General features: G+C 37.1%; 1 protein-coding gene and 1 pseudogene across 1 annotated transcript; both read right to left on the bottom strand.

Annotated features, from left to right (window-relative positions):
• Nucleotides 1–2,240: 2,240 nt before the first annotated feature.
• Nucleotides 2,241–3,012, bottom strand: LOC110116768 (annotated as a pseudogene).
• Nucleotides 3,013–11,506: 8,494 nt separating this feature from the next.
• On the bottom strand, nucleotides 11,507–13,942 carry LOC110116766 (polyphenol oxidase, chloroplastic). The gene is made up of 2 exons (XM_020850467.2): nucleotides 13,364–13,942; nucleotides 11,507–12,891 (listed from the first exon to the last, which is right to left on the bottom strand). The coding sequence occupies exons 1-2, from the start codon at nucleotides 13,922–13,924 to the stop codon at nucleotides 11,704–11,706; spliced, it is 1,749 nt and encodes a 582-aa protein (XP_020706126.1). The 5' UTR covers nucleotides 13,925–13,942; the 3' UTR covers nucleotides 11,507–11,703.
• Nucleotides 13,943–14,679: the final 737 nt, after the last annotated feature.

Raw genomic sequence — 14,679 nt, forward strand, 5'->3', positions numbered from 1 at the left:
ATTGATTACAATCAATCCTTCTCTCAAAATGTAATACCAATTATAGTACTTGTAGCGTGGCTCACTCCTGCTCTTATCCTTTATGAAGACCAACTAAAGCTACTCATAGCTTTAGTTTATCAATTGTCACCATCTTCGCCAGCATATTTACATGATTCTAGGTTGTGTTTATCTTCTCTAAAGATAATTGACCATCTTTCAGAAGCGATCTGATGAAATGATATCAAAGTTGGATGTGTTTCATTTTGGCATGAAATGCAACATTTTTGGCTAGATTAATGACACTCATGCTGTCACTATGCAACTTCTCATTTTCTTGCATTACCAAATTCAGCTGTGAAATTTTGTAACCATATCATCTCGATCTTTGCTAGCCTTAGTGATAGCAATATACTCAACTTTTGTTATTGAGAGCATAGCAATCTTCTATAACTTAAAAATTCAACTCACTATAGTATTTTGCAAAGTGAAGATATAACAAGTTGTGCATCTCTTACCATCCTAATGTTCAGTAAGATCAGAATCTACATACCCCTATAGACCAATTCTTGCATCTCTAATATAAAGAGATTTGTCAACTGATCCTATCAAGTATCTGAGTATCTATTTAATTGTCTCCCAATAAAGTTTGCCTAGATTACTCACAAATATGATGGCTACTCCCACTATATATACTATATTTAATATCATACAGATCATAACATACATTAAACTTCCAACTACTAAAGTATAAAGAGTGTCCTCCATCTATTTATAATTTTTTGAGAGTGACACGACTTGTAAATAAATGGGGGATTAAGGTCAAAATTGGAGTTGTTTGAATGAACGATCGATATTGACCATATTGATCACGAACCATTTAATGGTCATTTGAATGCCTAAATGATATCAGAATTTAGTGATCTTATGCTCGTTGGATTCGTCTCGTCAAGCCGCTCGATTCAACTATAAGCATGTCACGTTTGCAAATCGTTTGGCAATTCAAATTATGGTTTGAACCTTCCAAAAGTGCTTTGGACCGTTGATTTGGGCTCATTTGGGCTTGTATTCGACTAATTTTAGTGTCGTTGGGCTTGTCTTTCCGAGACGTTCAATTCAACTATAAGTTTGCTGAAATCAGAGTTTGAAATGTCACATATTTAATTTTGAAAATTTTCAACTAAATTTTGCTTCGAGATTCGTGTCTTATCAAGATAATTTTTTGATGATACATCAAGTATATCCATACGTTTTTACTGTGATCATCAATAGAAGTGAAAAAATAGAGAAAACCTCCTATAGAAGAAATTAGTGCAAGATTATTATGGGACCCAAAAGTACGACTAATTATTTTTTTAATAAATATTTTAATTTATTGTGCATGCATGAAAAATAAAATTTTACAGTAAATCATGGGATTAATACTAAAAAAGAAAAATATCAGTAAGGTGGTCTAGGTTGTACTCATGGAAAATTTATTACATGCATAATCTAGACGGGGAGAATTGTCTGAATTAGGTTGCAGGTTGAAGTGTTTAAATTTATGCTTCATTTGAGATAATTTTCGTACTATTTTCTATAACATTTTTTTTAATAATTTTTTTAAACTAGTTAAAAAGATGTGACCAAAAACTTTGAGACAATATTCTTACTATTTTCTAAAATAATTTTTTAATATAAGCTTTTTTTGTTCAAATTTTTTTTTTAGAAGTGCTTAGAAAACTTTTTTACTAAAACCCGTTTAAAAAAATAGTAAGAAAATTGTCCTAGACTAAATCTTATAAAATGTATGGTTTAAATTTTAATTTATTAATCAGAATTGTATTTATTTTAAAATAATTCTTAGAACTATAAGAACTTTTATTATATCTAGTGAACGTGCGCAGAGCAACCTTTGGTTTTATGCAAAAAAACGCCTGTACCGAGTTTTTTGAAAAAACTCGGTACACCTCGGTACTCGGTACAGGTGCTTTTTTGCCTAAAACTAAACGTTCCTCTGCATACGTTCACTGGATAAAATAAAAGTTCGAACTATAAAGTTAATTTCAACAAATTTATGTTAGTGTCCTAAAATTCTGATTAATTCATTATAAAGTATTTTAGATTATCCTAAAATATTTTTTTTTAAGCTGGCGAAAACAAAAAATATATTAAAACTTATACTAACAAAAAAAAAAGAGTTAAAACTTAAAAGGCAGATACAAGAAGATCAAGAAGTGCTCCCCAACATTACAGTGAATCATATAAGCGAAAGAACATAAACAAGAAACAACAGCATGTGTTATTGTGAACTCTACGCGAACGCATTGCGCGGCCATGGAAATATCAAAAGATTACCAAGCCGCCAAGATCATAACCATCGCCTATTAATTATACCCTTTTTCCTTCAGACACCGGCCTCTTCATCATCATCCTCCTCTCTTCCTTCATCTTTGTGGCTAACCTCAGACTTTGTTGGAAAACTCCTGATACCCCACATCCTTCTTTCTATCCTCCTCAGCATCATAAGCTTTCTGCTTCTTCTGATACTCTGCTTTCAGTTTATCAGCCTTTGCAACGAAGGGATCTTTCTCAGATTGAGACAACGATTTTCACCTATCACCTCCAGCTTTTCCATCCACTGACACCTGGTTGTTTTTAGGGTTCCTCTCCTTAAACTCCTTCCGGAACTGCTCCATGAAGATAAAGAAGGCCATCGGCGGACCCATAGGTTTGTTCGGATCCTCGCCGCCCTTTCCCTTTGCCCCTCTCTTAGACTTCGTTTCTACGCTTTTTTTAACAGCCAGCTTGCTATCCGACTTCTTCGAGGTGTTGGCCTTCGATTTCCCTCCTTTCATCGTGGTAACTGCGCAATCGCCCAAAAAAATCGATCAGATAACGGAAGCTGCTAGTACTAGACACACATCGGCCGGGTTACAAAAGCGAACCTAGGGTTAGGGTTTCTCTCCACGGCGAGCTAGCAAGGTCTGGAAATTAAGTAGAGCTTTGTTTTGTATTATTTGAAGTAGATTAGGTTTTGTCTATAAGAATTATTTCTGTAAATGTAGAAGAGGGCTCTTGGTTTCTCGAATAACATTTATTCTGTAGATAATTTCTCTATTTTTGTATCTTGATCGTGATTTCTGGTGATGATTTTAGGAAAGAAACTGTTATTCTTTTTTTTTTTCATTTTTATTTCAGTTAATATTTTGTTTTATTGTGTGATCTACCGCTGGTATGATCTGGTGTCATATATCTTGGTAACTGTGGTCATCAAGGATGCCAACAGGAAGAAATTTTCAGCATCTTGGTCAAGAAATCTACAGCGGCATCTTGCCAAAACCTATTTGGGAAGTAAGATGAGCTAAGGAAGAATGAATAAAACTATTTGCAAGAAGACTCAAGAGAGAAAGGTAGTTAATTGCCAACGACCAGTTCATCGAAATGTAGGATGGGAACGGTCTAATTTTAGAATCAAAGCTGATATGCTTTGATTTTGAAGGCTGATCGACTTGATCCTGATGATGAGTTCATCACTTGGTTACATATGCTGGAGCAATTCTTTGAATATAAAGAAGTGTCAAGAGTGTTGCGATCAAGCTGAAAAAATATTTTAATACGCTGATGTGCTAGGAAAACTTGAAGCAAGACTACTTGAGGTAGGTGGCCGGAAGTAAGATCACCACATGGCATGCAAAAGATGAAGAAGGCGTTGCCGCGAAGGTATAGTGCTCCATATTATTTTCGACATGAAAATTTTCTGAAGTTCCATAATATCCACCAAAGGGATCGAGATGCTAATGGATCAAATGTGCTGTTAGAGAAATTGAAGGAAAATTTTTTTTTTTTAGGAGGTAGAATGAGAGGCGCACAAAACATTTTTTTTAATTCCCAATGTCACTACAGGAAATTAAATCAAGATAAAATTCATGTATGAAAATTAAAAGAAATGCATAATTTGAGCATTGAGATTAAAAAAAAATTAATTATATGAATGGATATCACCTTCGTGGGCGGGCGGAAATGGGTAGGTCAGTTGGTCGATGATGCTAGGGCAGAATTCGGTGAGAGCGATCGAGTTTGGCAAGGGTGCGGGTGTTTTATGTATGAACCAAATGAGCCATGCAAAGAAATGAGGAATGGGAAGGGGGTGGGGTCAATTTTAGGGCCATTTTCAATAGTTTAAGCTACTGAAAAAATTTTCACTTAAAAGCGTCGGCTAAACTGTCGTTAAAGACTGCCATGAAATGATAATACATGCGACAATTTTGACGGTCCTTTGATAGACGAAATTTCTAGTGGTTTTGTTTTTGTTACTGTCGGTCAATAGTGGCGGTCAAACCGCCGGTATTTGATGAAATTTATGTAGTGTATCATGTTAGCAAGAAAGGACCATGTTTTCTTGTCCAACTCATGTCCACGTCATCTAGACGTTACCATCCTTTCTTGTATCTAGCTCTATATATACACTCCTCCTGTACACAGAGAATGTAATGAAATTAAGTCTTTTATTTTCTCTGTGTGTTCGTTACTATGCTTCGTCCTTCTCTTCTGGTTTATCGACATGGTATCAGAGCGGTAACGCTCCTCTCTCCCGGTTCTTCTTCTTCTTCTTCTTCCCCCTCATCCCTTCTTTCCCTGTTCTTTCCGAGCTGCTCTCATGGCTACCACCTCCAACTAATCATCTCCAGACCACTCCACCACCGACTACTCACTCCCGTCGTCCTCCACATAAATTCCGCAATCTCTTAAATTCTTGATGAGCAACATCAAAAATATCATCGCACAACCTCTCATCGCCGACAATCACCCTATATGGGGTTCACAAGTTTTGAAACTCTTTCGGGCAAATGGTTATCACGGCTTCTTGGACGACACCACTCCCGCTCCGCCAAGCATCATCATCGTGACGGATGGCAATACTAGCCCCAAATCCCTCTATACCACTTGGCTTTCGCTAGATCAAAATCTAGCAGCTGCCTTATACTCTGTAATATCACAGAGTATACTGCCTTACGTTCTATCCGTCGACCATTACACAGACATCTGGACCGTTCTTGATAAACGGCTTCAATCCAGCACGCGTTCCTGAATTATTCATCTTCGACATGAACTGCAATACCTCTCTATGAAGGACAAACTATGCCCCAAACCTTCTTGATATCAAATCTAAGGTTGATTCGCTCGCCGCTGCCGGCGCTCCTATCGTCGTGGAAGATATCATCCAATATACTCTGGACGGTCTTCTGTCCACATACTAAGTGTTCAAAACCACAATTTGTACCAATCTTCAACCATTGAGCTTGGACGATCTCTACACGCTACTTTGTAGCGAAGAACTCAACCTTGTTCATGAAACAACTCGTGAATTACAATCCCTCCAACTCTCTAGCAACACTATAGCTCTTGCGGCAACTCGTGGTCGCGGACGGCCCAGCTCTGCTCGCGGCCGCAATCCCTTCAATAACAAATCAAATTCCAATAATTACAGAGGAGGAAAAACTTCAAGATCCTGCGTTACTTGTCAAATTTGCGGCAAGAACGACCTCTCTGCGGTCAAATGTTGGTACCACCACGACAACCAATACAACATTGAACAACCCACCACTGCTTTGTTCACTTCGCCATCCTCTTCCTCCCCCACCGAATGGTACCTCGACAGTGGGGCTGCTTCACATCTTACTTGCAACCAGACACACCTTCATAATTCTCAACCGTACAATGGCTCAAATCATGTTATACTCAGTAACGGTAGTCATCTCCCCATTCACAACACTGGTAAAGGTATCCTACCGACGCCTCAAGGTAATCTGAAACTGTCTCATCTCAATCTTGTCCCCAACCTATCGTTCAATCTTTTGTCTGTTCACAAGCTTACTACCGACAATGATTGTCTCATAACTTTCTCTTCTATTTGCTATGAAATTAAGAATCTGAAGACCCTTCGACCTCTTCTCACGGGTCCGTGTATTAATGGGCTCTACCCTCTTCAAGCTGTGCACACCAAGAACATAGCCATTCACCAACTCGCGTTAATTTCCATTAAGCCGGTCCAAGACCTATGGCACTGAAGGCTGGGGCAGCCCTCAGCATCCACTCTTCAATTTCTTGCAAAAAAAAATGATCATCTCTGTATTACCTTTACTTCTTCTTGCAACTCATGTAAAATGGCTAAAAGCCATCAATTACCCTTTAAAGATTCTCAAAACACTAGTTCTACATTTTTTTTTTAATACACTCCGACGTCTGGGGTCCCTCCCCAACTAACTCAAATTATGGATACCGATACTATGTAAGCTTCATAGATGACCGGTCTCGCTACACGTGGGTCTACCCCCTCACTCAGAAATCTGAAGTGTTCAACAAATTCATGGAATCTCATAAACTAATTAAATGCCAATTTAACACTCATATCCACATCCTTCGCACCGACGGCGGAGGTGAATTTTATCAATAATAAATTCAAAACTTACTTAGCTACCCACGACATTCAACACCAATTCACATGCCCTTACACCCCTCTCAAAATGGGGTGGCCGAACGTAAGCATCGGCACATAACTGAAACTATCCGGGCTCTTCTTATCGAAGCTTACCTTCCATCTTATTTATGGGCCGATACTCTTCTCACCGCCATCTACCTAATCAACCGCCTCCCGTCACCTACCATTCACAACAAATCTTTGGGTGTCTATGCTACCCATGGCTCAAACCTTATACCGCACACAAGTTCTCTCCACTATCTCATCCATGCGTTTTTATTGGATACGCGTCGGCTCAAAAAGGATATCGCTGCCTCGATCCTAACTCAAATTGGATCTACATCTCCCTCCATGTCGTCTTCAACGAAAATATCTTCCCATTTTCGCAAATATCTAACCCAACTCACGGTCAATAGTGGCGGTCAAACCATCGATATTTGATGAAATTCATGTAATGTATCACATACATGACAATAGCATTGTTAAACAAAACTAATAATAAAATAAACCGCCACAACTAAAATATACATTTTCACTAATAACACTGTTTCAGTTTTTAATAACACTTAAATGGTAAACTTAATTTTACATTAATAATAAACATGTGCAACATACTTCAAGCAACTTATGTTGGAATATGTGTTAGAAGCCGATGAACATATGATTGCTCCGTTCTTGGGAGGATATTGGACTATTAGTGACGTTATTAAATGAAATGACTCAACAATGGATCAAACAAATGCAAAAATCATGAAAATAGAGCTTTGACTATCAATCAAGAATTTTTGGATTCAAAGCTTATGTGTGATGTGTGTATGATTTTGACTTTGGTTTCGTTTGGGATAGCTTTGTTACTGCTTTACAAAGACGTTTTTTAATAAAAAAAAATTTATTTGAAATTTTTGTATTAAAAAATTACTTTGTAAAGCAGTACGAAAGCTCTCTCAATTCTCACAACTATGCCTACTTTTTGGATTACTTGGTGAATGCTAATGAAGACCAACTAGCATGGGCGTGAAAATCATGTGAATGGGCAATCAATGGCATCAATCATGGGTGCACTCTTAATGTAAAAGTATTGGATGAATTGATATCAAATCATACGTTAAGCACAATATTATTAGCTAGCCTACTTAATAGAGATTTTTATGATTAAATTTTGAGATCAAATTTGACGTAAATTAAATCTGTGCTTTAACATCTAATATTTCCACATTATATGCTTCTCATTATAAAGTTTTATCAATAATAGAAATTTATAAGAGATCTTAATATTTCTAACGAATGATGGTTAGATCTTTACATTTCAAATGAATGATATTGATAAAATCTTTTATGAAATTTGTGTAGAATTCATGTCCTCGGAATAAAAGAGAAATGAAAATAAAAATGTTATTTCTAAACCTATTCATTCCGTGTCTTAAAAAAAATTATTTGCTTTTAGAATTTCCTAATTAAGGCTTTGTTTGGGACGGTTTTCTTTTTGCTTCTTAAAGCCGCTTTCTAGTTCAAAAAAATTAACTTTTGTACTAAAAAGCTGCTTTAAGAAGCAGTTAAAAAGTTGTCCCAAACTAATCCTAAGACTTCGTTTGTGATAGCATTCTTTGAATTTTTGTACTAAAAAGCTATTTTAAGACGTAGTAAGAAAGTTGTTTATTTCAAATCACTTTATTTAAATATACAAATAACAAATTAGTATTTTTATAGCACATGCTTGATTGATTGATTGGCAAACTTTTTTGGCACGGTAGGCCGTACCCTTATAGAGTAGAAATGTAGAAGTAGAACTGGTTAGCCTCATGGGATTCAAAGAATTATTGCATTTGACCAGCATGTCATTAAAACATGTTTTTTTTTTTGTAGTGCTATGATCATGACATATATATATTATCATAGAAAAAACATTAGATTTTTAAATTCATAGAGCATCTTAAGATTAGTTAAATGCACCTCGTGGTTTATTGTTATCCATCTTTAGCTTCTCTTGGACAGACCATGTGATGATCTTTTGAACTTTTACATAGCTATTGAATATTCAAATGATCTCATGTACTCATCCAAAAGAGCACATGTTAAATACTATAAAGATGCTATTTACAGCACGATTAATATCCACCGTTGCTTAGCTCGTGTGGGAAAGAATCGCCTGAGCAAAGCCTAGGTCTCGGGTTCGATCCTCATGGGCGGCAGCGAAAGCCTTAAGTGTTGGCCCGGACTAATTGGTGTGGGTAGTCTGCTAGGTCGACCGGGGTTTATAACCCGCGAAGTGGGTTAGTTCCTCGTAAAAAAAAAAAAAAAAACAGCACGATTAATTGAAGGAAATGTCTCGTGCATTCAAATGAGAGATATATATTATTTTTAAAAAATCGAACAATTATTTTTTAAAAGCTACCATAGATGAGAACCGCTGTTTATAGAAGCAGTTGTCAACCACAGAAATTTTTGACAAATAATAAAAAAGCAATGAGAAAATAATAACTAATCATTTAATCTTTTTTAATCCATAAGTAATCTAAGCAATTATCATGATCACCAGCTAATTATTGACATCTTAAGGGAATATCCATATTTCATTTATTTAATTGCTAGAAATAAAATAAAATTAATTTTAATTTTTAAACTTTAATTAAAATTTTATCTTGATTCCTAATTTAGTATAAAAAATAAATAAGTATTAAATAAAATTAATGTTCAATTGATAATTTTTTTTATGCTCAAATATCATATCTAAAAACTCTTAAGAGTTTAATAAAGATTATTATAACTTTATTTAGTAACTAATTATCTAATATAAGTAGATATTAGCAACTGGTTGGATATGTTAAAAAAGAAATATTTAAATATGTATCGCACTATATATATATTACGGGCTAATTATATATGGCTATAGAGTTAAAATTCTACGTCTTAGCGCGTTGCACGGATATCCAGCTCACACATAGAGAACACAATATTTTTTAAGTGGAAAACCCAGGAAAGGGAAAAAATCACGGTGTCTAGCTTAGTTGAAAATGATTTCATTAGAATTCGAGTAAAGTACAATGATCTGACTTCTCCTTGAAGACGACCATATTACAAATGTCAACTGAAAGTTTCACAAAAGTCCAGTGTCACTCCAATGTCAGGTGGTGGTCCGACAGCCCTCTGCTGTCAAGCGGTGGTCCGGCAGTGACACTTCATTGTCAAGGGGAACTCCGACTTCGGGTGGCACTTCGACGTCCTTTGATGGTCAGCTAGTGGTGATTTGACAGAACTCCAGCATCAGAGTTCTACCGCACCACCGCTGGTGTTCTACCACACTACCATTGGCGGTGAATATGAAAGTTTAGGTGTTCGATATATAAATACATAAGATTCATGTGGTATATATGTAAATTCTCCTTAAAAATATGTATTTGTTCATTCTATTTAAAACTATTTTATTTTGTATTTTTAAAAGAAATCAAGTTATTTTTAAAATGTTTAAATGAACTCTTAGATGTTTTGAGTATTTTTAAAAACAAAATTTATTATCAACATTGCTACCATCAACCGCTACCACCGTCATTGCCTCGTTAGTCATTATTGTCGCCATACCACTTTTTGCAGCAATCTCCCCCGTTGTTATCTCATCAGTCATTATTGTTGCCCCACTAGTAATCACCATCACCATCTCATAAATAAATAAAAATAACAATGTATATATTAAATATCAAATATGTTTTATTTCATGTCATATGTTAAAAAAAAAAAAGTGATCCAAACGGCCCTAATAACATTGAATAATCTGATTTTTCTCTCTGAATCAATGTTACCTTGTTGAATCGATCATGACCACACATCATTCAGAAGCTTATCAGAACCGAAATGGTTCAGCATGTTTTAAATTCATTTTTAGCTGTTGGGTTGAATTGGTTAGTTAAGTCAGATGGAAAATAAAATATTTATCTCAGAAGAAAGTTATGCAAATGATCTGTTAAAGAAGTTCAAGATGGATAATTGTCAACCTATAAATACTCATATTAAATATAGAGTCAGGCTATCAAAGCATGATAAAAGGGAACAAATTTTTTATAATGTCAGTCTATCAGTTATCAGTCACTATGTGGAAATTGCAACTACCAATCACTTAAAGATCATCAAAAAAATCCTACACCATATCAAATATTCTATTGCCTTTGTCTTACGCTACTTCTTATTTAATGATTTCAGGCTTGTAGGATATAGCAATAATGATTGGGCTGACAATATGGACGATAGAAAGAGCACCACCAGTTATATATTTTTCATGGGAGATACTACTTTCACCTGAATCTCAAAGAAATAATTAATTGTCACTCTATCTACTTGTGAAGCAAAGTACGTAGCTACAATCTCATGTATTTGTCATGCAATTTAACTTCAAAATCTATTAAAACAATTAAATTTATCACAACAAGCTTAAGAAGCAATGAATTAGATTCATATTGATAACAAGTCTTCAATGACACTAACCAAAAATTCAATTTTTCATGATAGAGCAAAGCACATTGATACGCACTATCACTAGCTAAAACAGAGAATCTATTGCAAGGAAGTAAGTGCAAGTGGAATTTGTAATTAAGTATGAAGACTTTATCAAGCTAAAAAATTTGCTTGGAGTTTCAAAATAATATTTAAGAGGGAGGTATTAGAAATTTAACATAATTTTGGCTCATTGTTATTTGAAGCTTTTGATTGAAGCCATATTCTAAAATAATCTTTTATAGAAGATGCCCGAAGTACTTATTCGATCTAGAATAATTCTTAGAAAAGTTTAGAATAACATTTAATGTTATTTATGATAGCGGATAAAGTAGTATTCTAGAGAATTATTCATTTGTAAATATTTGATTGAAATATGTTGACACAATCCTAACAAGATATTACTAGCATTAATGGCGCCTTTGAGTTTGTATCAAACAAAAATGAGAAATAAAATTTATAGCCACCATCTTCTCTAATCTTCTTGGCCTATCTAATTAACATCTTTCATATTCTCTTTCCTCTTTAGCATTTTCTTGTTCTAAAAATTCCTCGGATCATTCTAACACAATATCTCCATCTTGATTAATAAAAAAATATTAATGACATTCCATAATATAAAGAAGATACACCAACAGCGATTATGGCATTACAAAACCAAAGCATGGTCCTGGCGGCCGGGCAACCGGCGGCATTATTAATCACATAAATATAATAAACAAACAACGCTTATTAACAACTGCAAAACAAATTACGAATGCATGTACGTATCAGCTAAGCTCTCAAGAAGAGAACTCAATACGAAGGCCGCCAACCTTCACCTTGTTCCCATTCGCACTCCTCGGCACCAACGTAACCACCACGCTGTCATCATCCTCAGCCCTAAGATCCTCAAGCAAATCCGTTATTCCAAGCCTCAAATTAGTCTTGATATCCTTCACCTTCTTAGCATGCCCATGCTTGTGCGACAAGTTCACGAAAGATCCTGCGAATTCACTTGCCGAAGGCCTCAGCTTATCCTCCTCCGGCGAGTTTATGTACACATCGAATTTCACGAACTCATGTCGGCTTACCACTATGTCTTCCACCAAAAGCACCTCCTCTTCATCATCCTTCTCCTTCTTGCTCCTCCCTCTCTTCGGCCTTTTCACCGTCACACTCACCGGCTTATCAAGCGTAATGGGGAACGCAGGAACCCCGATCACGGCCTGCGGTGACTTTTTCTTCAACAACTTATTCGTCGTCGCCTTAGCCGCCTTAGGAGTCGGGCGACTATTTAACCAAGGATTCTCCACCTCCTGGTATTTGTATCCCAAGGTCTCCGTTTCAAGGCAGTCCCTGATCTTCACCCTCACAAGCTGCGCGTTCTCGTCATAGAAGAGGAAAGAGGCGTCGAGCCAGTCAAGGTCCTTAAAGTCTCTCCGCTTGCCGCCGAGCGTCTTCCAGACTGACCAGAGGCGGTCAATATTGCCATGATGTGCGAAGAAGATAGGATCCCGCGCGGCGGAGTACAAGGTACCCATATCTTCATCGTTAGGATTGGCCGGATTCCCGGTCCAGACATGTACCGGCCCGTGTGGGGTTTGCTCAATGGATCCACTGCCGGGGCTGGGTTGGTCCCCGGCCCGGTACGGCGAGCCCATGAAGAGCTTCGCGTTCTTGCCATTGGATATCATTTGTCGGTACATGAGCTTGAGGTTATCGTCGATTAGCTCGTCTTTGGTGAAGCCGGGATGCGCGTTGCCGTCAAGGTCGATGGTGACGGGCGGTTGATGGCTGGGGTCGCGGTTGTTGTTGTAGAGGGAAGAGGACTTGTTGGTGTAGAAAGCTGGCATCACCATTCCGTCCGGGGAGTCCCAGTTCCAGAAGGGGATGGCGAAGTTATCGTCGCCGATGAGCTTGCCGAGGATGCGCTCGTGGAAGTAGAGGTAGTAGCGGTGCCAGGGGAAGAAAATCCACGAGTTGTGCACCTGGACGTACCGGCATGTCAACCATAATAGTTTAGTACTACGATCGATATTGCTAAGCGTCGTTTATTTATTGATTAAATAAGCTTAAATTAGTATTAATATGAATGTACTTATATTTTTAAAATTTTTTAACTAATCCATATTTTATTCCATATTCTAAAATAAATTCTACAAAATAAATATATTAAGAATTCGTTTGGGACGATTTTCTCACTATTTCTTAAATCAACTTTTTAGTTTAAAAATTTTAATTTTTAAACTAGAAATCTGCTTCAAACAGCAGAAGAAAGTCGTCCCAAACAAAACCTAAATTTATTTATTTATATATCACCTATAAATGAATAAATATAATCTGAAGTAAATGGTCAAAGTAGTCCTGCTGGCCTTAAATATTTACTTTTAATTCAAAGCATATATTTTTTTTCAATTTACCTTAGAAAAAAAAATATTTGATTGAATTATAAGAGCCTACCTGAATGTCAAGTTTGGGAAAGCCAATTTGGTCGTAAGCGCCATCGCAATAAGCACAGTGAACATTGGCTTGCTGCGTGAAGTTGCGGGGATCATCCGCCGGGAGAGCTCGCATAAGCTCCACAGCCTTTTGATACTTTTTCAAATACTCGCCGTCGACAAGCTGGGCGGCCGGGCGAACACGAAGCGGCCCGTTGCGGGGTGGCGGGACAAAGTCAATAATAGAGGAATTGAAGGGCGGACAGCAGTTGGTCGGAGTTCCACCGGCAGGGATTTCGGCAGGGCCGCACTTAGAGAGATCGGGGGCTTGAATGGGAGAGGCAATCGCCAGGCGGTGATCGGCGGCAAGGCTTGTTGCTGCGCCGTAGAGGCCGCCGAGGCTTATGAGAAGATCGCGCCGGCCGCCAATGGATTTGCTTTGTTGAATGTTGTTGTCATCTTTTTCATTAGATTTGCATGAGATGGTTTTGGGGAAATTGAAGGGATATTGTGATCTGTTGGCAGAAATGGAGTGGGTGGTGAAGGAGCTTGCAGAGGAGAGGAAGGAAGACAGGCTGGCCATGGTGGCTATTAATGTGGCTTAATTATGTAATTTCTTGTTTTATGAAAGGGTGATTAGCTGTGTATTTATAGGGTTGATTTGCAGCGTGTATAAAAAGAAAAAAGAAAAAGTGATGTGATAAATCTTGTTGCAATATTTGATTTGAAAACTTCCGGCGTTAATTTAGAAACATGCCAATTTCAACAAATTTACAATCGAACTGAACGTCTAGATGAGGTGAAGCTATTGATGCTATAATTGATCTGATATGACTCTAAATATGTTTTACATAAAAAATTCTGGCACGTAACAAGAAGGATATTAAAAAAAAAACAACTATAATGACCACAATGTAATTCCTTCAAGTTCATATTTTGAATTTTTTTCTATAAATCAGACTGAGCTTCTTATATGGTGGTGATGACTGAGAGCATAATATATAACAAGTCTCGCTGATGCTACGAATTGAAAAAAAAAACATAGAAGCACAAATTTTTATATGTAATTGTTTCTCTTACGACTCATTGTCACTACAGGAGATTCATCAAATACCTGCTGCATTTCCGACAGCTGAACGACAGCCTGAATTCCGGCAGTTATGCCGGCGGATTGGCTGCCTATAATAAGCGGCGGTTATACCGTGGGTTTGACCGCCGGTATTAGATATGTTCGACACTGTTAACGGCGGCTTGCTCACCGATTTTAAGTGACTTGTTTCTGGTGGCTAGAGTCGACGGTATGAGCCCTACTTCCTAGACCTGCTTCTTCCTCGATCA

Source organism: Dendrobium catenatum, unplaced genomic scaffold (assembly GCF_001605985.2).
Source record: "Dendrobium catenatum unplaced genomic scaffold, ASM160598v2 original_scaffold_112318, whole genome shotgun sequence".
Lineage (NCBI taxonomy): Eukaryota > Viridiplantae > Streptophyta > Magnoliopsida > Asparagales > Orchidaceae > Dendrobium > Dendrobium catenatum.